The following is a 26165-nucleotide window of genomic DNA, read 5'->3' on the forward strand; positions in this document are numbered from 1 at the left end:
AAACTTCAAATGTCAATTACCATCACTGATTGTTGAACATCACCAACACGATCACAAAACAAATAGAAATATTTTTGTTTCTGCTCCATAAAAATATTAATTTTAATATCATTTTAAGATGCTTCATTCTTCTGCATTTCTCTAAATCCTACAGCAAACACAGTTAAATTGAAGTGTTAGTAGGAATTTCATTGCAGACTGATCTTATTAATAGCCACTTCTGAGTCAGATATGATGAACTGATCCCCTCAGATAGAGCTTACTCAGTTTATAATCAGTAGTTGAAAATCACAACACAAAACGTTGGGACATTTCGCTCTTTTCAATTTTATTTATTGCTTTTCATGGTGATAACTGATTGCAGACAGTCTGTATAGCATACTTTACCAACAGAGAAAAAGAAGAAAGGGAAAAAAGCCAACAAGGAAGAGGAGTAGTCATTTGGAAGAGAGAAAGGTGAGCAAGGAATGGGAAGCACTGACCTTGTAACCCATCACATCAGATTCATTAGCTAGAGATCTGACTGGCTCCCACCCAAGAGACACATGAGAGCCGTCCTGTATCCACATAATATTGCTTGGTGCTTGGCTGGGAGCTGAGGAGAAAAAATAACATGTACATAAAAATATTTTATAGGTAGTTTCTTTAAAATCAAAAGAAAAATATTTCAATCTTTCATTACATTTACAACTGGTTGTGTAGCAGGCTCCCAACTCTAGCCGGAATTTTTAAAGGTTTTTTTTTGCACCAGAATTGTCATTTAATAGATTGTGGTGTATTTACTCAGCCCACCCCATAAGCTCTACAGAGCTTATGAACTTGAACTCTTTTCTCTCCCTTTGTCAAAAATGTCTCGTTTTCTAGGAAGATAACCTTTGTTATGAATGCAAAGTCATATGAATTCATGTCTAAATATCAAAGCAAAGCCATGAATCAAAACTACACATGATTCCTGATTATTATACACTCTTATCAAAGGAAAACCCAAGAGGGCAGACATTGCTCCCTGACTTCTTCCTTTATGCAAAGGTACTGAGATCACTTACGGGACTTCTTTGTTGCTGCACGCACAGCAGTGCTAGGTGGTCCATACCCTGCAGCGTTGTACGCCCTCACCGTTAAGTGATATAATGTGTTTCCCTCCAATCCTGTCAGGAGGATGGATGACTCATTTCCCTCAGTTTTGACCTTTTCTGCTGCTTCTTCCTGCTCCTTGTCCTTCCAGTAACCAACCTAAGGAACAACCAACAAGCGACCAAATGAAGGATTAATATAGGCATCTAGGAAGCTCATGCTTCCAGATGCTCATACTTGTTACCCTGTGGAGAGTCTTTTTGCCATTTCTACCTTTTGTCAGATCATCAGGCCCTTTTAAACACATGGGATTTGCAGCCTAACCTCAGAGCTAAGCAAAGCTTACTTCTCCAAAATGGCGAGACTCAGAAGATCACGGTATTACCTGAAGCACGTTGTATTACTGTGTACTGGCACAAGAAGATGTAACTACAAGATGGAAGAGCAGAGGATGAACATTGGGAGGGAGTCAAAAGTATTTCAGAGAATTCAAGGAGAGCTCATCCTCTGGTAGGTCACCAGAATACCACGCTGGAAAGCTCTGACCGCATCAGTTAAGAAATGTTGTGAGCAATATTCCCTTTCTGTCTCTATGCAACTCAGAGCCATGAGATTTCTTATCAGTATAATGAACAGGAAATGACAGAACACCAAAGGAAATCTTTCATTCATCTGAAAAAATCTTATCTGAAGAAAAAGAAGGAAGTGGATTCAGTTTTAGTTCTTGGATATAAACAGGTTTCTGGTAAATGCAATTTTGAAAGTATGTTTATGCCCTGCCTTCTCAGACATAACCCCCCTAAATGATCTTTGGTGGGTTTTAGTCCGTATTTCTGGTATCTGCACTGAGTTTATCATAATCTCAAAGAGCTTGTAGAGCTGAGCTAGGAATTTGACTAGTCTCTTTCCTCAGGGTTTGCAGGGCATGACTGGAAAAAAGCAGTACTGTCTCTGTTTAATGTATTTAGCTGACCTACACAAGTACGGTAATTCTCATGGGGCCCTATTTTCCCTAACGGGAGATGTCACTAATGTGCCATTCAAAGACCTATATTCAGCTTACAGTTATTCATGCTGAGACCTACTTGCATTTATTCCACATTTTGACCTTTTCTGTGAAGTTGGTTATTTCATAATAAGTTATTCATATTGTATCTGGATAACTTTTCCTCTGAGAAAAAGGTCATGGACAATACAGCACTCTTGTGAATGTATCCCAGAAAATGGCGAACCAAAAAAACTAAAGGGTTCATAGGAAAATAAGACCAATGAGTACAATGCTGACCTTTTATAATTGCATTAGGACTGCCATCTGAAAAAAAAGAAAAATCTAGAAAGGCCTGGCTGCAAAAATATACATTTGAGGTCATATCTTCACTTGTGTAAAGTTGCTCTGTTAACTTTGATTGAGGGTATATCAGTTGGTGTCAACTCAAAGTCTACTCTTTCAATTGTAAAATGCATGTAAATATCTTTTTTGTGTGCCCGCATTATCTCATGTTAAAATGCTGTTGCTTCAATTCTTAGGTTAATTACAGCTCAGATAGCAGATCTAGCTGTCGTGACCACTTGTTGAAACAAGTGTGATTCACTGAGGTATTTTTGTTAGCTGAATGCTTAACCAACCCTGTTGGGATCTGAAGTAACATCTAGTCACATCTTTTCGGAAAGAAAAAAAAAACCAACCACCACCATTTATTCACATACTAGGATTGAACCTGCAATGCTTATTATTTCTTGGGCAGTCAGATTCCTTTCATTTTACTTGCAATGTATCTTTACAAACTTGACACTACAGTGATGAGAGCCACCCAGTATTAAGGACTGTATGAACAGGTAGTGAGAGACAGCGTATGTCCTTGAGACCCTATCAGTCAGTTAATGAAGTCTGCTGAGGATCCAACGGAGAAATGGTCAGAAAGGAAAAGTGACTCGCCCAAGGTTACACAGGTGGACAGTAGCAGGGGTGAAAATGCAACTGAAGTAGTGAAATCCTGGTTCTAGAAAGCCAGGAGCAAAATTATAAGTAGCTCAATAGCTCTCATTGTTTATTCATGGGGCACACCATGTCTCATGTGAATGCAATGTACAAGACAGTAGATAGCCCGCAGCTTTTGCACTGAGCTTTTGTTTAGTATAAAGAAGTGGTGAAAACCTGATTTTCCAAATATTGGTGTTAGGACTACACAGATATTAAACCCTGATGAATGTGGAAGAAAGCTAGGAGCATAACTCAGCCCTTTTGCTATTTTGCATGTGTTTGGAAATGCTCTCCACCACTGCTTATATGGCATTATCAGTTTGGGTACTAATTATATTTTGCACATCAAGTCTGCAAAAATAACCATGGTATGTTCCTTACCAGTTATGCTGCACCACATGGCAAAGGTGTTCCCCCTTGGCAAAGAGGTATTCTTGGGGGAATGAATATACTGTATTAAGCACCAAAAGCATGAAATGCAGTTTGGCAATGCTTCCATTTCAGTTTCTCCTGTAGTTCAAAGCCCTTAAGTGTTTGGTCCCTGCTTTTAAAATTCCCCTTAAAGTTTTGCCAGTTGAGTTTGGACTTTGATCTCAAAATATGCTTTTCTCTTTCTTTTGTAATGCACACATCCATTTGTTGATGGCCAAATGAACTAAAAGAAAAAGTGGTTATAAAAAAAGAGAACTCCAATGATTGTTGACTGACATTGATGGTGGGGGAACTTACATTGATTTGAACTGAAATGAAGATACTGCTGATGTTCAAAAGTGTTGGACATATTTCTTAAAACGGAGGGCTTGTTTATTTACACTTCTGTGTGTTTGGGTTTTTTTTTTTATGTCTTGCTATTTTCTGTAACCTTAATTTATACTGCTCAGAAGGGATTTACCATACTTGGAGTAGGTTTTCATTAATATATGAATATTGATATAGCATGAAGCATAAATCACAAAAGAGTAGCCCATATTTGAAAAATGAAAGAAAAAGGTGGGGAAAAAAGCATTTGGTCAATTTAATGCATTATTGTTTGTGAGGTTTTAAATTTTTGCTGGGCTTTCTGTTGTTTTTCATTTAGCTAAAGAATAACAAGTTTTGATATCTGATTCCTAGAAACCCATCTCTTTGAGCTGGAGAGAAAGCAATAATGATATTTGAACAACCAAATAGAGGAGATGCAGGAACGTGCAACCTGCGTTGGCCTGACTGTGGGTTAAGCAGTCATTAAAAGCAAATTATCACATTAAAAATTTCTTTCTGTCTAAAATTTTTCTACCTCTAATACTTACAGACCACTTCCTTGAAGTTTTAGGTTACAAGATATCTTAAATAATATTAGTCTTTTTCCCAAGTTGGTTTCTAGGGTGTGCACACTTTGGTATAAATTAATCTGATCTAATTGCAGGCTCCTTTCTCTAAACTCAGTAAAGTCAGAGTTATTGTCTGGATACTCTTTCTGTTGACCAGAGAGAATTAAAGCTACAAATTGTCCACATCAAGTAAGATCCTAAATTAGGTAGGATGAATCAAAGTGGGCAAAACACACAAACTTTCCTGGGCTCTCTGACTATTTACCAACATCAACAGTACTGACATAACTGAAAAAGAACTCGAAGAGATCTCAGAGTGCAGAAAGTGCTAGGGGAGAAAAAGCAGTGAGCTGGAAGAACTGCTGCTAGCCCTGAAAAAAACCCCAAACTACACCATGATTCAGATTTCATAAAAACTGTTTTAATTATCATTATCAGAAAGCCTATCAGTGCCTTGAACTGGTACACAGAAGTCATGCAACTGTTAGTGCAATGGTAGAACCAAGCACTTAGGACAGGAGAAGAGGTGCTTTGTGTATTGTCTCAAGACATTGGTGTGACTGTCCTTCAGAACAAGGTAAGAGGTTCTTGCAAAAAGGTCAATCAACCTCAGTTCCTTCCCTCTCACCAAAACAATTGCTGACTGAAAAGAAGAAAGAAAACACTGTTCAGTACTCCTAGGTTCTGGAGTCTCCTCTGGAGTAGCTTGCATCCTCTACCTCTTTCCTCAGGTACTCTCTTCTCACGCATAGCCCTGCATACACATGGGATAAAAACTGATATTGTAACTCAACCTTGAGGACTATCATCAGATATCTAGTCATATCTTCTTATGAAAAACCAATAATTATCTGGGTTTCTGATTGTAGGTAATAGAAAGCTAGTAGTCTTGCAACTAGCTATTCATGATGCAGATATTGCAAAGGGTACGGCTCTCCTGAGGCCCTCATGAGAGATCTAGGGTGTGATCCATATGTTAAGGACTTAAACGGCAGTAGTACTGCTCTTCTATAAACTCCTGCTTATAGTCTTCAGAATTTTAGAGGGGTTTGAATCAGCATAAGAGTAATTTTGTAGGCAAAACTGACTCATACATAAAACCATTCAGTTGCTAATTTTGTGTTTGGGAAAATTCATTCATTCCAAAAGTGAAGGCTGATAAATTGATATTCAGGCTGGTGAAACACCAGTTCCTCTTTTTTCTGTTTTGCTTTACCAGCCTCTGGTAGAAACATCCATATGCTCTTTCTAAATTACTTCAAGATATACTTTACTAAATTAAAAAAAAATAAAATGCCAGTACCATGTACACATAATTTTCTGTTCTGCTGTAAAAACAGATAAAGTACGTCTAAGAAACAGCAAAAACTTGAATAGTTCTCTTTGAAAAGACAGAATGTGATATAAACAAGTTATTATGTCAAGTAATCCTCTCTGAAAATAGCATTCAAAATTTTCTGTCTTTTAATATTTCTTTTTTGCAAGTTGATCTTTTGATTAGGTTAGTCAAGCTCTGATCCCTTGCGGGAATTCCAGTGAAAAAGACATGAGCTTTGTGATCTATACTTAAGTATTAGCCTTGGTTTTCTGGAAAAGAAAAAAGAAAACAAAAATATCTTTTCTTCCAGCCAGTAATTCTTTCGCTTTCCCTTCCCTACCATTAGTGAGTGACAAAGAAAATATTGCCTAGGGCTGAAATAGATTTTATAACCTTCAGGTTATGGATTCTAAAGAATAAGTATGAACCATGCACTATATTTTTCTACCATTCTGACAAAGTTTTCAAGCTACTTCTACTTTATCAGAGTGGCATATATTTAGTAAGGCATATATTTAGTAAGGTCGGGCGGACAGCTGACAAACCTGTACTGAAGTCAGGAATAATATGTGCTTTGGAAGATGCAAATGACTACAGCAAACCTTGCATAAAACTCATGTGACATAACAGTTAATACTGCCTTTCAGGGATGACAATGTGAAATTGCACAAGTTACTTTGCCTTTCATTACTCCTTAGTACAAAGTGCAAACAGGACCGGAGTGAAAGTGTGTCACTGTGAACTTGTCCATATGCGGTAAATATTCTGTCACTTTTGTTGATTAGAGCCCAAACACTCAAATGCTAAAAAAATAGCTCACCCTTTTATAATGCTGTTGCTAAAAGGCCAGGAAATGTGAAGACCATGTAGGTGGTTGTCACTGCTGTGGTGACCACAGGCAGAATACAAATTGAGACATGAAAACAGAGTGGCTAGTCAGATTATTTTGCATTCAACTTGAATTGAAGGCGACATTTTACTTGTGGTCCACAATAATTCTACATTAGGAAATAAATGTTAAAAAAAAAAAGATAAATCATTCATCTTTTTATCAAAGTCACTGGATTTCTGTACATTATGTACTTGTTATTTGTGAATTAAGGGAGTACTACAGGCTATGTTCTGCACTGTACTACATATGAAAAAATGTTCAGAATCAGTCTTCAAATTAAAACAGAAGCTGAAGAAAGTGAATCATATAGAAAGCATGAAGTTGCTCTGTACTTTTGGGTTTATTTTGAGGGGAGAGATTAGCCCCAGTGTCTTGCTATACAGATTCTTTTTGCACTGAGGGGATGCTTTAAAGAGAAACTGTCAGTATGTTAGCAAAATTGGACTGATAGTGTGGACTTAGTGTTCCTAAGTGAATACTGTAATGCACTCACTGGTACTGATCCTGTAAGTCATTATCTCCTTTTTGAAGAAATCCTTCCCAAAAATGGAACTGAAAAGATCTATCAATACCATCCTCGGATTGTGTTCTGTCCTGCTGAATTATGCAGGACAGCAGTATTTACTCTCCTGTTTATTGAGTAAGGGCTGCCCTGATCATAATTCTTCCTGGGAATAAGGACAGAAAAGAGCAAACTACTCCCTGAAAGATTTATCTGTCAGAAAGCAGGCAGAGAAATTCTGGCTAAATGAACGAAGAGGGAAAAGGTGGGAGGGGGAGGAAAAAAGCACCCTCCTCTCTCCAGATAAAGTTATACCTCAAAAGGCTCCTCTAATTCCCTCATGGGACGAGGTAGAAAGGAGCAGTGAGGTATTTTTATTTTTATATTTCAGTCTTTTTTTCTCTCAACTGCAGGTCCCTGGCTTGAAATATTTACTCTGTAATCTCCATGCTAGAATCCTAAAATTGGTGTACAGCAGTGAGGAGTGAAATTATTATATAAGGTTCAATGTTAATAACCCCTGCTGTATCAATAACAATTTCCAAAATCATTCCTAGGAAGTGCCTGAAAGACATAGAACAGGTGAGTGTTACTGTTGGGATCAGAGTAGGCTGAACTCCAAAGGTCTAAACACTTTCCAAGTCAGGAAGACCACCTCTGGTACAAAAAGTACCCACTGTCCTACCTGTAACAACCATCTATTGCTAGGACACATCTGTAGAGCAAAGGGAAGTCTTATGTGACAAGCAGGTAAATGCAAAATACATTCAAGTTATGAAAGAATAAGTTTCTAGGGAAACAAATTTCAATTTTAGAAAGAAAATCTATTTTTCATTTTAAAATATGTAAAACAAAGTTAATAGAACATTTTGAGAATCAATGTGATCAGTGGAATGAGGATAAGAGTAAAAATAGTAGGTGTAATTTAAAAGACGTCAAGATATCTGAGAAGGAGTAACAAAACAGCCACCTTTCTGAAGAGAAAAAGACAGGGTGCAGCGAGCAAGTTATTTCAGAGGATAAAAGACTGGCCTGGAAATTGAAGACAAAGGTTAGTAGCAAGTGGAACACTTCAATGCGGAGAGGGATAGCATCTGCAAGGTGAATAGCAACTCTATCAGATACAGTTTTGTTCTTTTTATATATAGCAGTTCTAAAGGTAAAATGGTTAGATATCACCTTTGCTGCATGAAGCAAGCCATGTGCAAAGGGGTAAAAACACGTTTAACATAAGGAAGGAGTGGAGATAAAGTACCATGAGAGAGAACTGACAGAGGGTTTGCAGAGTTCAGCATGGGGATGTATATGGGAAAGAGACCTGGACAAATGAGAGACCCGAGGGGACATGCCATAGTCGCAGCCTGCTTGGACTGTGCTGGATAGCAATACAGGAGTATCTAAGTATCAAGAGGCTACAGCAATCAGGTAAAAAAATGTTAACTGTTTGTGTCTAAGCTGTGGGGTAAATGTGCTGTGCTGGTCATGGCTGTCCAGCCTGAGGCTGCGTTGGAGAGTGTGGTGGCTGTGGTGCTGCCTGGGCACCAATGTTTTCTTCCTAAGGCCACCAGTGATGGTCACCAGCCCCCAGGTCTTGTCCGCACATGCTGCCGGGGAGACACTATGTGCTAGCAGATCACGATGTCTTTAGATATCCGTATGATTGGTATCTAGCTCAGATATACGTTTAGCCTCTTTTCGTTGTTATTGTAGAGAATCAGGAAAGAGTCAGCACTCTCTAAAAGACTAAAGCAGGTCAAACAACCTGCGCCCCAAAAATTAGTAAATTTTGTCTAGCTGAGTTATTTCATGAGGATCGGCATAGCCTGAACCACAAGGTCGGGATGGGTCGTGGTGGCCCCAAAGGATAAGTTTAGTCCTAGATCTGATCTGCTCCTGGAGGTTTGGATTGTAAACTGGATCTAAAGCTACAACTGGATCCAAAAGTGCGAGAAGGCCCGTGGCAGGGCCGGTTCTCTTTCCCAGGTAAGGAAAGGCTGTCTCTAAGCAGAGCTTTATTTGTGGGCTGTGCAGCTGCTGCTTTCTCTCCTGACACCCGGCCTTCCATGACGTGCCCAGCAGATGTCCTGTGGCCACGGCAGGAGGAGAGCACACGGCTCGCAGGGGCTCTTCCCTTTCTCTCTGTTGATTGTTCTCAGTAAATAACAAGTTTGAACTGGTCACTTAGAGCTGGAAACAGTCAATACCTCATCTTCCCCAGCCTGTGAAAGAGGCATGCTGGGTCACTTGCAGTTCTTTCAGCTCTTTTTGAAGTGTCAAAGAGATGTTAGAAGAACTGGTGTTGAACAGTTTTCAAGCACAAATAAATAAAAGATGCTCCGGTGCTACAGCTGTGACCGTTGTTCTACAGCTAGTCGTATGTATGCTAAACCAAGCATAATTTCTATTGAAGTTTCACTACTGCACATGTTAATAGAATGCAACGCTGGCAAAAGCAACAAGACTTCTCATTATGATATTCTGTGTTCATACCTCAAATCCCTGTGGTCTTCCTAGACTTTCTTTAATATGTTTCCACGCAACAAGAATCTCTGATACAGACAAACTCGTAGCTTTGACATCGATGGGAGCAGCAGTGGGTTCTGTATTAAGAAAAATTGAAACAATAAACCTCCACTGTAACAGCTTGTATTTATCAAAAACACTCCATCTGAAACTGTCATTTACTTCCTTTATTCTACCTTAATACTCACAAGAAGGTATGACACTTATGGGGAACATGAAAAACTGAACAAGATGAAAAGATTATTATTGTTGTATTTCTTTATTTGTGTCATGCTACATCAATATCTCATTACTGATGATGGGCGCAAAACTGTGACAGAATCTCTTGTCTATGATTTTTTCAAAAAAACTTTAATATTTGTAAATGCCCGCCCGCCCCCCCCCCCCCCCCCCGCCCTTGATCAGCCTAACTTCAGCAGTAAATGGAGCATTCATTCTCTTCCTGGATTTTTAGTGCCATTCTGTCAGCTCAGGATGAGCAATATCTTGCTAGGGTGTTCAGTCAGACCTGCTCCGGGGTTGTACCAAGTAAAAAGGGATACCCAGAACTGTAGTGAAATGCTACATAAAAGAAATTTTTAGGACTATGTTATTATGTCCTTGAAGTCACAAGCACCAGTGTTCGGGGCATGCCACCTTCTCTCTGCTGTGAAGCATTTACTGTTTTAGGCCTGGGATGCACATTTTTCTGAAGAAGGCATTAAGACCTAGGTTTGTCCCTCTGATTACCTGTGTTGTTAGCATTGGCCCTATGTCCGTGTTTCTATCTCCATGCTATTCACAGGACACTGCAGTCCTGACCTCCTGACTATCTGGAGCAGAGGACCCTCCCTGCCTTCCAACCAGGGCGGGTGTCCTTCAGGGCTGCTGGGCTATGGCCAGGGTGCACACTGGAGGCTTAGGGCTGCAGCATGCTTTACCTGCCCAGCAGTGCTGCCACAGGCATGTTTTACTTTGCACTCTCGTATCATTGAACACTTTGCAGAGGTCCAGCTTCTTTCAGTGGTTGGGAAGTTGGGTAAATGTACATAGAGATTTACCATGACCGGCCATTGAGCATACCACCAATTTGTATCACCAGTCAGCGCACTGGGAGTGAAGAGTGTCCAAAAAAATTGTCACATATCAAACTGAGACATGAGTTAAGGAAATCTTTTGGATCCTTTGCTTTATTACCTGAATATTATTGAAAATTTGCTTAAGACAAGCTATGGAGACAAGGCTTGAACACAGACAGTGAAGCACACAGTAGTGGCATTTCTCCACCATTCTTGTGTAGTCACTTGCTTAGCAAAAAGGTAAGTTCACATTCCCCTGCAGTCGCAGAGCCTGCGATTTCTTCCTTGGCCTAATGTTCCTCATTACATTTCTAATGTGTTGATCTGCTCTTGAAGGGCAGGCAGAGGTCTTGGCTTTCATGTTACAGGGAGGGACATCAAAGAGCTTTCTAAAAAAATTTTTTTTTTTTTGTGGCTCATTTAATAGGGTTACAGAAAAGGAGTTTCCTTACGGAGCAGCCTGAGTTAAAATGATACATTTTTCTCAGTGATCAAACTGCCTGAGTAAGAAGCCTAATATCAGACTTGACTCATTAGCTCCCCTCCTTTCTCTGATCATATTGCAGGCATTGTTCTGGCACTCCTGCCCTACACTTTGTCTCTGACATGGCTTGTATGAATTTTTCATCCTTTTTGATGTCAGATTTTTAATGTTTGCAGGTCTTTTTGATCTTTTTTATTTACTTCTAAAGAAAAGAAGTATTTCTGATGTGATGCAAAACGGTGTTCGCCAACAATGAGTGTTACTAATAAGCATAAAATATGTATGGAACTTTTCAGGTGACAAAGAATAAAAAAAAGGTATCTCCAGGAATAAGTGGAACGATCTTCTGAATTCAATACTGAAAGAATTGTGTTATGAAGAAATATATTCCTCATAATTTGATTTCCTGTTCAATAGTTACACCCTGCTTTCTATTTTATGTACTACTAAGATTTGTGTGGCAAAAGCTATTTTCTAGTTTTTGTATTATTGAAGCAATTACCTTGTTGTCTGAAAAGATTGCAGTGGGATAAATAATTTGAGATGTACACAAAATGCTGGTTGGCAGCCTTTACACTTTCTATAAATGTAGAAATCATTTCCTCTTCATAGCATTCACTAGGGGTGGTTTATGTATTGCTCAGAATAGAAACACAGAATATTTTCTGATATTTTAAAAAATTGTTTTCAACCAATGGAGTAGAAAGTTTGGATTTTTTTATGTGAAGAAAACGCATTTCTTACATATCCAGAAATTATTCACTGCAGTTTCACTGATATTAGATATAGAGAATGTAAGTGTTCAGCAAAAGAACAGAAATTATATATTTAGGAATAAGGTATATTAAGACTGTCTGAAAGTTTATAGAGACTAAATAGCATTTTTTATTGATTCAGATAAGATGAGGACCATATAATTTCTGGTGATATAATACAGTCTGTGGTTCACTCCAATGTCATGCTTTATTCTGTGTGTCTAAAACTAATGGTAAGTTTGACAGGTTCATTAGGTTTTTCTATAATGGTCACTGATGTTATAATCATATTCTTTTCTTAATATCTTGGCATTATGCTAAACCTATAGGTGTCTGCCTGAGGTCATACTGCTTGAAAAAAAAAGGGCCAACATCTTTAATGGTCCCTTTAATACTCCCTGATTGAATTAAAGGTGCAGCATGGCAAGTTCTCAAAAGGCTGTGTGCAGTGTCTATGAAACAATGTCTTTCCGTGTGCTGCAATCACACTTTAAGGAAACATATTCAATCTATGTAGATCTTTGGGATGGCTATAACAAAGCAGGACAAGGAATTACACTAATTGCATTGATCTAATGTTCAGAGAGGGATAATCCTGAATGTTGATACTGGCAAGTAAGAGAAAGAAGAGTTATTTACTAGCCATCATTGTGTTCTCCCTATCTATGACTGTAAACTGATCTGTTTTTCTGAAATATTAATCCTTAAAGATTTCCACTGATCTAACTGGAAAAACAAGTCCAAGGGCCTATTCATGTTTATGTTGTTTTAACTCTCCTGTGGAACAGAGCCTCAGTCAAGACTCCTCATCCTATCACTTAAAAGCCATTCACTTCTCGTTTTGACCCCAGAAAGGATTTTTACACACTTCCCTAATTCAAAATCTGAGCTCTCATTTGAAGCTAAGAACCTCAGCCTGGGGCAGTTCCACATAGCTGAGATTTTGAGACTTCGGCCAGAACCTGTGACTGTGATAATTCCTTTCTGTGGAAAAATCCACAAAAGAGATCTGTCGGAAAGGAAATCACGAGGAGTAAGCCCTCTTGTGACAACCTGTAGGTAAAGAAAGTGGTAGCATTTGGTCCCTTGCTGGAAATAGCCACAGGGACTATCTTCCGAATCAGGGGATCGCCAGTAAACTGTTTCTATTCCTGAGCAAAACCAAGAGACATTATGCTCAGCTCCACCTCTCAGCCTGTTTGATGTGTGTCCCTGGTTTGGCAACTCCACTAGATCTGTGGTGGCGTGGCTGCCTGCGGGGTAAGTCTTTCTCCAGAATCTTGTGCTAGAAAGGGAAAAGATGTCCGATTTCCAAAACACCAACAATGAGGTGACTGATTGTTTCCTGGAGATGCCCTCAGACTTTTCCTCAAGTCCTATCTGTTTTCACCTTCTCTCTGACCGGTGTTTTCGCAGAGAGCTTTAAAACAGAGAAAAATTAGAAGGGTGAGCAAATGAGCGAGCAGTGAGGCAGTGATCAGGCCTGCAGTGCTGAACTCTGCCCTGGACCTCTTTTGTTTAGTGGTGAAATACCCTTGTCAGGCAGAACTTCTGAAGCCTACTCCTGTAATGCTGCTCTCCTGCGCACTTGCTCACAGTATACTTCCTGCTGTGGCTCTGCCTTCTCCATGGAATAACCCAGATTTATTATACAGTGGAGTGTCACGTGGGAGTAAGGAGCCGCCTTATTCCATGAAGGCTTTACCAGCATGTTACCTACACACAGCTTGCTCACCTTGGCACGTGAGTAGAAGTTGGACAAGCGGACTGATAAAACTCAGGCTTCGTTAGATTAAAAGTTCAGAGGAGCGTTGCCATCTTCATGAATATAAATGGTTCATTTCCACCAAGTGATGTGGCAGCCAGAGTTATCCTCAGCATGTGAGGAGGGGATGTGCCTATTATACTGACTCCACACCTGACTTCCCATGGGGGCTAGTGGCATTAATCAAAGGAATGCTTAATAAACTTTTACATGTCATTTTGTTCTGTAAAAAACCCATGGAGAGAGCTCTAGCTGAACTTTTAAAGGATCTCTCCAGATGGATCAGCTGGAAGAGTCAGGAAATCCACTGTAGTTTACAGCTAATATGCCAGTTTATTAATTTTCAGGTTCACCTAAACCTCAAGTAGCTCAGCTTTAGCTATGAAATGAACCACAGGACTTCACTTCATGAATGTAAGATTTTAATTAAAGACATGGAGGCTGTACTTAAAAGTGTGTAATTGCATATTCTTTCCTCTAAATGAAAAGGGTAGTTTATTTGTTTGTTTAAATAAGGGCTCAGGGTGAAAAGCGAGGGGAGATGGGCCTAACCAGAACAATCCTTCACTCTGCCGTGTCTTGTTTAATATCTCATCATCCACTAGCTGGCCTAATGCAAAATTTCTTAAAGTTATGAAGGAATAAAATTGCAAAGGCTGTTATATGGCCCTTTCAGATAACTGAGAGCTTTGGCTCTCCATTGGCTCAATGAATTAGTACAAATCCATACAAAGCAAGAACAAAAGCTCTGTGCAGTATCATTACATCTTGTATATATTACAGAAGTGTATCTGGGGTCCCTCAGGAGGTTTTAAACAGCAAGACTGAGAGTCTTCAGGCTTTACCTTGTACTGCTCAAGGCTCTCTATTTCATATCTAGAAGTTTTTAGTAGTATTCACTACATTGTTTATCAAAATTATAGAACTTTCAAATGTTGTGAAGATAATTTTGTCAGGTGCCTGAAGGAGAAGATAGATACTGAAATTAACAGAACTGATTCTGCATCATCCATTGTGGCCATCATTTAAAAAAACCTTTATAAAAAGACCTAACTCATCTTGAAACCAGTTGGGTTCCCTTTTTCTCCCAGAAGCTTATTTCTATTTCCTTTTATATTCTAACCTATCTCCACACTACATGTATTCTAATTCATATTTATTCTTGTGCTGATAGGCTGTGTCTATACTTGCAAACTAAACAGGGACCAAGAGACAAGACACCAGCCTGAGCATGGACATACAGTTGTCCATAACATTCAACAGTTAGCATGATTTGTGGTGAAATAATGATTCTGGCCAGTTAGTGCCGCCCCAAAATCTGTCCAGGAATATGCTGGTGCCTGGCTAGGGATGTTCCCAGGAGGTGTATGGAGGCAGCCACCATCTGGAGAGTGACAGATATGAACTCTTTTTGGCCAGATGGCTTAAGGATAAAGAATGGCTGGCTTGTTTTATTTGCTAAAAAAAAAAAAAAAAAGTATGTAGCATTATTGTCCTTTACCTTTACAAGCTCTTCACTATCCCTAATAATTTACCTGATTTGCAGACAGTGTCTTATCCAAAATCAGCCTTTTTTTACTAGGACAAAAGAAACAAGCTCCTCTAGTCTCTACTCATTTCCTGGGTATATTTTAGTGGGTACATCTCTAGATCCTCAGATGTAATGTACGGCCTTATAAATGTACCATTTCTTCTACTTCAGGTAGATTTTACACTTTTGGCTCAGAGACACTCCAAAACACTTCCATTTGTACTCTCAACTGTTAAATTCAGCTTATTAAACAATTTCCTGCTATTTAATGATGACTTGTTCCACTGTTATTTGTTATGATCAACTTTTCTGTAGTGTCTTAATTATTCATCAAAACAAGACTATAGTACCGTTATTTCTTCTCAGTTAGTTGGTACTGGAAAAAGAATGCTAATTATCACAGCTGAAACACAAGGCCATTAGTCGTATTTACTATCCAAACTACTCTGAGCAGCTAAATTCTCTTATAAGTAACAATGTCCTATAATATTTATCTAAAATTAGAAAGGTCTTTCTCAGCATCCAAATTGATCAGGGCAATCAGCAACTGATCTCTAGTTCAACTCCCAGTTTCTTTAATTGCCCTTTTCTGAAAAGACATGGAACCCAAGGATATTCCATTTTATCCCACATTGGTTTTGTATTTCCTGATATGTTATCACATCACCAGCATGTTATGACATCCAACCATTTTTATTTTTATTTTTATTTTTATTTGTATTTTTATTTTTATTTTTATTTTCTCTTTCCTATGTAGCTCATACTTTGTCTAGTCATGCTTGCTAAAAGAAGCCTACCTGGCCATCATTCTTATTAGTACAGCCTTTTCCATCTTCTTGCAATCATACCTGTACACTCTCATATTTCCTTTTCCATTGCTATATTTCTGATTTTCCCAGTTTTCCTCTTTCAGTGAATTAAAACTACACATAGAGATTGCCTATGATTTCCCTGAGACTGAAAGCTTGTATTAGTAGTCTTGGCATTCTTAGCCCCTCAGTATTTAAGAGGAATGTAGTCATCAAGAAAAATCTCCAAAGAATATATAAATCTTAAAACAAACAGTGCTTAGCTCTGCTTTTGTTCATTGGGGTTTTTGTTTTTTCAATATCTTGTGCCTTTACCATTTTTATTCTCTATGGATGAAAGTCATCTGTGCCTGCACTGAAGTTCAGTGCTTTGTTTCAGTATGTTCTAGCATGAATCTGATACCATTGTTTTCCTGGCAGAAAGTGCAGTCAGAAGATTTCTCCCTGCTCTCTTCATGCTCCTTTTCAGCCCCAGGCCTGCACGTTGCAATCTTTTTTTTTTTTGGCAGGCAGCCTAAATTGCTGTGCTCTCCATGTGCTCTGGTGTCTCTTTCTCTTATTAAAGGGTTCCTGTATGAAAGGTTCGGGCTTGTCTTTCCCTGGTGCTGGCACATGTCTATTGTGTCCTTCTGCTCTGCCTTCTTATTGAACATAATTGTGCATCTTTTTTTCTGTCCTGCATCTTCTGTGTATCAGTCTCATTCCCTCTTCAGAACAGGTCCCTGGCTGTCATCATCTCTTTTACTTCACTAAAACATCTGACCTCTCTTCTTCTCTTCTTGATTGCTTGCTTTCTTCCTTTCCTAAGGTCTCCAGGAAAGACTCCTCCTTCAAACTTTTTTACTACATTAGGCCATCTTTTCCAGAGGGTCACATTTGCTTTTTTTCCTCCTGGGTTATCCAGCTAGTTTTGCACAACCTTTTTATCTGCTTCTCCATTCTATTCTCTATTCTTCCATTACATTTATCTGCATCTTTAGATCCTGGATAGTCTCTCCCATGAGCTGTATCCTGCTGATGTTTCCTATGAAGTCAAAAGGCCAATGAAGGAGAAGAAACGTCTTAAAACATCTATAACCAGTCAGGCTTTTTCCCCGCTTCAACTTTAGGTTATCACCATCAGTTCCTCAGTAACCATTGGTATCGTATTCTCTTCTAAACATTTGACTTAGAGATAGAGATAAAAGGATTAGCCCCTCTACTAACTTATGAAAAAGCACTCAGTGTTTCGCTCGTGTTTTCTGAGATTTACTCAGAAGGTCGTTTTTTAAGCCTGTTGCCTCAGTCAGAGAGAGACTATATGTAATCAGAGGGCAGTCAGTTGTGTTCACAGAGGGGAACATCCTACTCAATACCACCTGCCAGGCTGCTTGCCTAGGCACAACTCAGAGTCACCACAAATGGGCTCTGAATGTAGATCAGAGAGCACACAATATGCGGTCACAGTCATACAGGAAAGAGAGAGATGCATTCATTCTTAGCAAATGGGAAATTTCTTCCTTGTCCAGAACCTGTCCTATGCAAACTCTTGTTTTTTAACTGTATGCTTAGCAAAGGCAACAGGTTTTAGACTTCCTTAGACACATTTGTTATGCCAGTAAACAGTTGTAGATCCATCTGTAGACGTGGGAAATCCTTTAATATGTAACATAAAGTTTCCTTAACTTTTAATAATTTTATCCTAGGCCTTTATTCTACACGTTTGTAGAGCAATGAATTGAGTGTGTGATGAAAAGCAAGTAAGCTAAGGGTTTGCTGGATCATCCCTAGGACCATAACATATTGTACTGTCAATCTTTATTTAATATCTCCTCTTCAGTAGAAATCCTTGAGAAAATGTGCCTTCAGTTGTTTAGCTCCTTAAGTGTGAAAATCCATGCCTCTTCCAGAACTGGTTCCCCCTTTTTTTATAACCAGCTGAAATGTCTATTGTCCTCAGTCTCCATATTGCCCAGAACTTAGCTTTCATAAACTGTTTTGTTACTCCTTTAAATTTTCAGTATATCACCTAGGGTTATTCTGGAGAAAAGCTTTTTATAAATTAATTTTGCACTGTATTGTCACAGCATCCTATATTTTTTCCTCAATTATTATAAGTCTTATAAAGTATTTAGCCCCATAGAATTCCTCTTACCAAAGGAAAGTCTAATTTACAGACACATGCAGAGACTGAATTAGCAAAGCTATGATGGGTAGGTACTTTCAAATAACTGAATTATAATCAGAAAAGTTGGTTTCTAGAGATAGTGTCTGGGAGCACAGAGAGAAAGAGAATTTTAATAATTCCATTAAGATAATTTGTAAAGTTCATAATTTATAAGATATGTTAGAAAAATTGATTTATATATTACTGATTTTTCCATTTCCAGTCTTGTCCAAATAACAAGCAAAGGACTACTTATTACAACTCAGCATTCAGCTTTTGTTAAAAAAGCTTTTGCTCTTTAAAAAAAAAAATCCCTTAACATTTTGCCTGCCTTACCTTGCAAAACTCTATTTTTATTGAACTTTCTGATTAGAGTATGAAATTGTTAAATAACAAAAACATCACCATCGGTCTCACAGTATCATTTTCCATTGAGGAAAACAGAAGTCAACTGTAAAATTTCCAAGTTGTACCAGCAATTTTTACATTTTAAAATGAAATTGTTTTTATAATAATATGAATACTTGGTAATGTTGATCCAAACAGTGGAACACAAATTACTGGAACTGCTTTTAGCAAAAACAGCATTTCCAACCTCTGTAATTACTGTGAGAGAGTAGTAGTAGATAATCTCTGCTACATCATGGCTCCAAAATTACACATTAATTGTGGGCTAATATGGAAAAACATTTAATATTTTCCAGGTTCACATGAAATACCATTATCTTCACACAACATTTGTGTACAGATAGTAAGAAATTCCTCCCATCTGTACTAGGACTATACTTATTTTGTTCTCCTAACAGGAGACAGTGGGATAACTCAAAGGTAGTATAGCAAAGAAGAACTGAAGTATATGACTTCCAGTAATGGAGCTGCTCAAAATATTCCCATGGGTAACATTTATTTACCTTTTGTGTGTACGGAAATTTCCATACATTGGCTCCTGTCAATACAGAACAACTTCTTTTACTAGTACAAATTAGTCTTTTTTTTTTTCCCCAAAACACTGTTCAGAGTTATATTAAGTTCACACAGAAATTTTTGAGAAATATTTTTCATTTGTTCTTCTGAACTATTCCTATAATTCACATTGAATATTTGGACATTAACATAAATTCAGAACTTTTATACTAATGAACTAAAAAAGAAAAATAATACAAAAAATTAATAAAAATAAGAACAAAATTGCATTCTGTGCAGTTTTAGTATCCATTAACTAGGAAAGGAATATTCATAAGTGAATATATTTAGACTTTGAGCTGTTGTCTGATTAACCCATCAAAAAACTATCAAGAAACTCAGAACATTAGAAAATATCAGCCTTTCTTTGATCCTTGTTAGAGCAGCCCAACTTGAAGTTAAGACTACGGAGTTCATGTTAGGGATGAACCTTCATTAAAAGAGATTTTTTTGGTTAGGACTGATGTGACTTGAAGTCTATTCCTAAACTTTGTAACTTGCTTTCTAGGTAACTTCAGCAAGTTAGTTCACTTTCTTTTCTGCAAAATATGTTTAATGTTACTTAGCACTTCTGCAAAGAATTTTGAAATTTAAGATTGAAAAAGCATGGTATAGTAGGACACATGACATAAAAATAGCTTAATATAGTTCATAATATACAAGTTAATCTCATGTTCAACTGACCTCCTTCAGCTGAGCAGATGACCACAATAGGGCTGAAGGGACCATCACCTTTGTTGTTGTAAACACCAACTTTCACCTCAAAAGGAGTCAGAGGTGGCACACTTTCATCTCTGTAGATGAACTTTGAGGCATCTGAAGATGTCACCATTTTTTCCTTCCAGCCACGTGTTCCATTGGGTCTGAAGGCTACAATATATCCAAATCCTTCTCCATTCTGAAACTCTTCTGACACTGGCTAAAAAATAAAATCCAGGTAATGATCAGATGTGGTTTTACTAATTGAGAAAGCAGTCACTCAGTGGCTGATCATAATCTGGCTGCTTGTGTGAGGGTGATCCCTTACAGTTGCATTATAGGATTTTACTTATCATGCCTGTGAACGCATAGGGACAATTGCTTCTGAAGCGGAACCTTGTAAGAGAGTTTCTTCACCTAATAACCATAGTTAGGTTACTGTCCTAGGACTCAATAAGCTGTTCAGCTCAGAAAGATTTTTTGTTCTGTATCTCCCACTTTGTGGTTAATGCTTTAACCAGTGGTCTATTAGTGGAATAGCCCCTTCCAGTGACCTTGTTAAAATTATAGAGCAATATATTGTTAAGGGTTCCTAAAATATGATGTGAGTGACACTTACTACAGCGGGACTCTCTTGGGTTTTAGGTGCCAGCCTGTCTGATTTCTGTATCCAAACAGAGTGTCAAGTCTTCGGGATTTAAGTCTAGGGTTCAATTTGAGACTTAGGGTATAATGTAATAAATCTAGTTGTTCTAACTCTCAAACTGAGTCTTGGTAGAAAAAAAAATCTCATCTGCTGTTCTATGCTCAGAGGATCTGTGAAATTAGCCACTTAAATGGGAACACATCTGCCATAAGCAGGCAGTCAGCAAAGGCATTTATCTGTTGAGACGCTGAGCACTGTAAAACCTAGATCTTACATGTCCAGCTCAAGGAATGGAAATTTTCATGCTAATTTACTGCCTACACATTTCTTATAAAGTCAATGGACTAGTTTAGGAACTAGGTTATGTTTAACAACTGTCAGCATATTAGGCTTATGGAAAATGCCAAAAAGAGTGTCTAAATGCCCTCTCTTGAGGTGTCCATCCTAGATCTGCAGCTAATGAACATGTGAATCAGAACAGGGGCACAGGACACACCAAATCTTCTCCCCTCCACATCGCAAGTGAATGACTCATCACCAGGCACCTCACTTGCAGACACCATTTTCTACCCATCCTTCTGAAGCTGTGCACTGTGCATCCATGAAAAAAAAAAAAAATCATGACTCCAAAGGCAGAGGAGGCAAAAAAAAGACAGACTTTGTAATCTAGTGAATTGAGCTGGAAAGGAGGAGCCTTGCATCTCTTTGCAATACTTATGGAGTTGGCAGTAGACAGTCACTATAAAAAAAGCCAGAAATACATGAGAAGTAGCAGAACCCTTGGATTTCACTGCAAATGCTAAATACACAGTCTGTGAATGAAAGTTATGTGAATAAAATTTTGTTTGAAACTGCTGAGTATAATTCAGGACCTTAGGTAGGTTAGTCTTTTCCTGAATTCCGAAATACCCATATACCATTTCAGTATCCAGACTTCAAAGTACTTTGTTGAATTCCTATTGCCTATGTAAGACTTTTTTGGATCCTCCAAAAGCACAGACTGACCATGCTGGAGCTATGGTAACTTACACTATGGTTGTGCCTTATGGAAATGCAGTGGCTACGGCAGACAGCACAGTAGTCTGTAATCAGCTGTTGGAGTGTTATCCAATGCACCAGGATTAGTTCTTTAGCAGAAATTTCAACGCTAACTTTTAATTGCATGTTTTTGTGTGGTTTGTTCTATCTTTTTACCATTTCTTGACGAGACAGTGGCTATAATTAGAAATGGTAGCAATCTTTCAAACAATTACAAAATGTAAATATGACCACTTTACAATTCATATTCAACACAGATGAAAAGCCATGATGTTTTTGTAATTTTAATTTGATTAATGACTTCACGCAGTTTAAGAGGCATGTGAAACAGTAGTGTGCTGACAGTATTAACACTAGGAAGAACAGCACTAGGTGTTGATGGAAACAAGGACTTAATCAGAATCAAGGGCGAAGGATCGACACCTTCTGTCTTGCAGTTTGCACTCCTTAGCTATAAATGAAGAAGCACCAGCTGGCCTTTGTGGGAAAAAGTTAATGTATATTGAAAGTTATGCTATTGGAATTGCTAGTTTTTAACTGTCTGTTGTATCTGTATCACAGGATGGGACACCCATGGGCCTCTGGTTTCTGTTGGAAATAAACTTCGACCCTTGACAGGAGAGGGAGATATAACACACTTCAGTAGTCCTCCTTTCCAGTCACCTGGGTAACACTTTAGAGACACTTAATATGAACACTACATACTAATATATCTTATTAGGGACTTGGATTAGACCAGTTTACATCAGATACACCTGATGTTTTTGTTTGGGATTCTGCAAATTCTCTCCCAATAGAAGACATGCTGCTGTTTATAATTATAGACTATAAAGCAAACTGAAATCAGCTCTGTCTCAGCTGTCTCAGGTAGCTGATGTCAGAGAAAGCAGACGTGTCAACAGAAGACAGCCTCTTCAGATGTCCTAAAATTTACCATTTTAAGCAGTTAGTCAGAATTCTGTGTTTCTCTTACCATCTGAATCTCCTCAAGTTGGCTAGGCTAAAACTTTTTTCATTAAAACCCCAAATGCCATGTCTTTATTTGATGGAATTTTTCTTGATTTTTCTGAATCTGAAATTTCATGATGAATCTAGAAGTTTTGAAATCTCCTCAAGAAAAGTCTTTGTTCTACTGTGTTATCTATGATTAGCAGAGAAAGCAACTTCCACTCCTCCAATTGCCCATTGGCACAGTCATACATCTGTGTTGCATCTTGCATAACAAATATCTTCTCAAAATAAAGATCTATTTCAGGTCTTTAATTTTACTTTTTTAATGAAATTCTTAAAAAAAATATTCTTTCTTAATTTAAGTTTAAAAAAAGTTACAAGGCTTTCCTTCTCTTCCCTTAGCTATTATTTCATCTGGTGTAGTATTTACATAAGATCCAGAAAAGTCAAATCAACCCAAGCAGTAGATCAGGAAGAAAAGACTTATGAATTAGCACAACTTTGGAGCTGCTACCATAATGCCCTCTACTCAAACCACATGAAAATGCATATTACTTTGAAACTTTAGAACATATTTAAAGAACAGTATTTTGTGTTCATGTCTTGCCAAGATTTGCTGTAAGGAAACCCCAGTACAGTACTCTTTACTTTGCCCTCAAAGAAGTAAACATGAAACAAAACCTTTAATCAGAAAAGTCCCTTACCTCCCATGCTATTACTAATTCATGTCGCCTTCCACTTCTGCCACTTACATTACCTGGAGGTGTCTTTGGAACTGTGAGCAAAAAGGAAAAAAAAAAAAAAAAAAAAAAACCAAAAAACAAAACAGAATGTCCAAGTTATTGAAGTTTTCCCCATAGTAATAAGTTGCTGCAGAAGACATGAGGCTGTTAAATCAGAGCAGAAATAACAAACATAGCACTCCGTGGTAAAGAAAATTTGTTCAAGTTTCATTTCAGAGCATTCCAGTCAAGCTTGTAAACTCAAAGAAAGCATAAGCTGAGAAGAAAAATAATATTGGAATAAAAAGCTGCTTAAGCACTATGTCTTCTGCAGATTAGTCAAAATTTCAATGTACAGATCATCTAAGAGATAAAACAGGAATTATCTTGTTAACATTTGTATTTTTTGAACAGACAACTCAAAATCAAATGCCAGGGAACCTGAGATATTTTAGAATTCAGGTAAAATCTTAGGACATAAATAATATGTCTTTACTATTTCCGAGGTCATTAGTGATTTAGAACGTTTTAGTTCTTGTAAGTCTATTCTTGTATGCTTTACCAAGGAGCCATTTTTCAGAAATTTTAAAGTAACCACCCTTAAACACCTCTTATCATTTCTTGAAAAATGCTGGAAGCAGTACTACCGACAGTTCTTTAAAAATTGAGACCACCATTATGGCTTTAAAAGCACATGCAAGCAGCTGATGAAGTTCTATAAAAGAAATTATAAATATCATCATCAGTGTGAATTGGGTTATCATATTTTGTAAAGCTTCAGAAATCTCAATTGTTCCATTGGAATTGTATAATTTCTTTTATCTTACTTGGTGCCTCTAATGAAGCTCCTAAAATGACTAATGTCTTGAATTTATTTACTATGAGCAGGTAACATTTGCATTCTTTATTTGATTAAATATGTCCTAAGACATAGTCCTTTCTCTTTTCTTTCTTACAACAGTACATAGGTCATTGGTAGAAATGTACTCTGAGGCATTAACTGTTAAGGCCTTATTGCATGCTGTTTAGCTTATTTTTTGAGTAGCACTGTGCCTTTGAACTGTACATGGAAAAATACATTTAAATAAATGTACACAGTCCTCTCTATTTCCCAAGTTGATCATTAACAGCTTAAGTTCAATGAAAGTGTAGTTCTTACTAGATCCTGGAAGTTCACATAAAATTTCAGGATTTGTTTGTGTGGTGTTTTTCTGAACTCTGAACTCCCCTTTAAAGAACATAAGCCCAATTCTGTTTTTTCTCATAAATGATGCAAACCCATAAAGCTTATGAATTGCTTCTGATTTACAGTGTTGGAAATGAGGTAAGAGCCCTTTTATCTGTGGTTCTTACCAGACTGATGGGGGAGATTTCTGATGTGTAAAACATGTCTCTCCAATAAAGCTGGGTTCATCTGGAAAACATGTTGCCTTCAACTTTTTCCTCCCTTCCTCCCTCCCTTCCTTCCCACTACACACAAGCTAAATGATATCTTTCATAGTTACTCTCTGCTGAAAGCTCATGACTTCTGTATAATCAGATGATGAAATTGCTTTGCAGTTTAACTTTAGGTAGTGGGAAACCAGGTATCCAGGCTGAGCTTGTAGTCCAGGCTCCTTCTCCAGTGATTGCAGAGCTTTGGGGTGGTTCATCCCATCCAAAGATAACTGTCTAAACAATGGGGATGATTGTTTAGACTCTACTGACTGGAGATATGAACTCGTTTAAACTAAGACCTAATCTTGACATGGCAAAAAGTTAATAAAATTTTCCTTTCAGAAACAGAATTGCCCTCTGGACTGAAAAAAAAAAAAAAAAAAGGTATCAGTGTGCAACACCGGGTGAATGTTCTACAGTGAAAAGATGCAGATGAAGAATAATCTGCCAGTTAATTAACAGGCAAAAATTATGATGCCATCTCTAATGGAGCATATTTAAACCTTGTTTAGCACCCATTTTTCTTCCGCTTTTCTAAGACATTTTTTAGTTAAGTTATAAAGAAAAATGAAGTTTTTATGTTGGTGCCATGTTACTGATGAGAGAGTGTGCTGTACTCCTTTGAAGCATCCAACATGATGGACTTATTTCACCTGCAGTGTCCTCTTCCTAGAGTTTTACCGTTAACAACTTTGCAGACTGAAGCCCTATTTAAATGAATAAACGTTAAAAGAATAAAACTGCCAAAACAATGAATTTCTTTTGCACCAAACTAAAATGTACATTCACACAGTGAAACTCTCGCAAATGAATAACCATTAAAAGAATAAATGTGTCAAAGGAAAACATTTCCTCTGTACTGCATCAAAGCAGATTATACACAGTTAGAGGGGGACATTTTGAAATGAGTAAGTGAAGAAAACTATTAAAAGGAAATATTTTTTGCCAGGCACCGAAGTTATATATTAGCAACCCTTTCAGAAGCATCACCTTTATATCAGTATTATATCTGAATTTACTCACTCATAGCCTAAGTTTATTGCCATGCAATTAGTGACTTCCCAATCTTTAAGTTATTAATTCTCAGCCATGACATTCATGGAGATGCACTTGCACCAAATATGCAAGTATGATGACTAAACTTGGCTCCTGGACACAGGATCCATGTGCCTGGGGGCGCAATGACACGAGGACCTCTTTTCTTTAGTGTTTATCAAAGCTGAGGAATTCAGTATTGTTTCTTCTGAATAAATACATCCCAACTAGTAGCAAAGATCTCTTTGCTGTGCTAATATGTCTCATTTAACAAGAAGATGAGAGCATGCCACCTACTGGAAAATTAATCACTCCTTGGCTTAAAACTGGTACTTAGGATCATAAAATGTGACTATGCTTAGCTTGATCGTGTGTCTGTAATTCTGATCAAAGCCTTCTCATTAGCCCCTTTGCCAGCTACCTATTCTCACTTCTCTCCTGCTTTATTCTTAGACTGCAAGCTCTTTGGGATCAGGTCAACTCTTCTTTTCTTTTGTTAAAAGCCAGGTCTCTCCTTCATTCTGGT

The 26165-nt window shown here is 37.9% G+C and overlaps 1 protein-coding gene across 3 annotated transcripts in view; it reads right to left on the bottom strand.

Moving 5' to 3' along the window:
- The window catches only part of CNTN5 (contactin 5), a 673487-nt gene that overhangs the window by 5686 nt on the left and 641636 nt on the right, over positions 1-26165 (bottom strand). For all 3 annotated transcript variants that reach the window (XM_030042492.2, XM_030042491.2, XM_030042493.2), the window contains 5 exons: positions 23150-23220; positions 19796-20030; positions 9568-9677; positions 1047-1233; positions 483-595 (listed from right to left, as the gene is read on the bottom strand). In XM_030042492.2, the coding sequence (XP_029898352.1) occupies positions 483-595; positions 1047-1233; positions 9568-9677; positions 19796-20030; positions 23150-23220 (716 nt within the window). The remainder of the gene's footprint in view (positions 1-482; positions 596-1046; positions 1234-9567; positions 9678-19795; positions 20031-23149; positions 23221-26165) is intronic.

The sequence above is a fragment of the Aquila chrysaetos genome, chromosome 19 (genome assembly GCF_900496995.4).
Source record: "Aquila chrysaetos chrysaetos chromosome 19, bAquChr1.4, whole genome shotgun sequence".
Taxonomy (NCBI): domain Eukaryota; kingdom Metazoa; phylum Chordata; class Aves; order Accipitriformes; family Accipitridae; genus Aquila; species Aquila chrysaetos.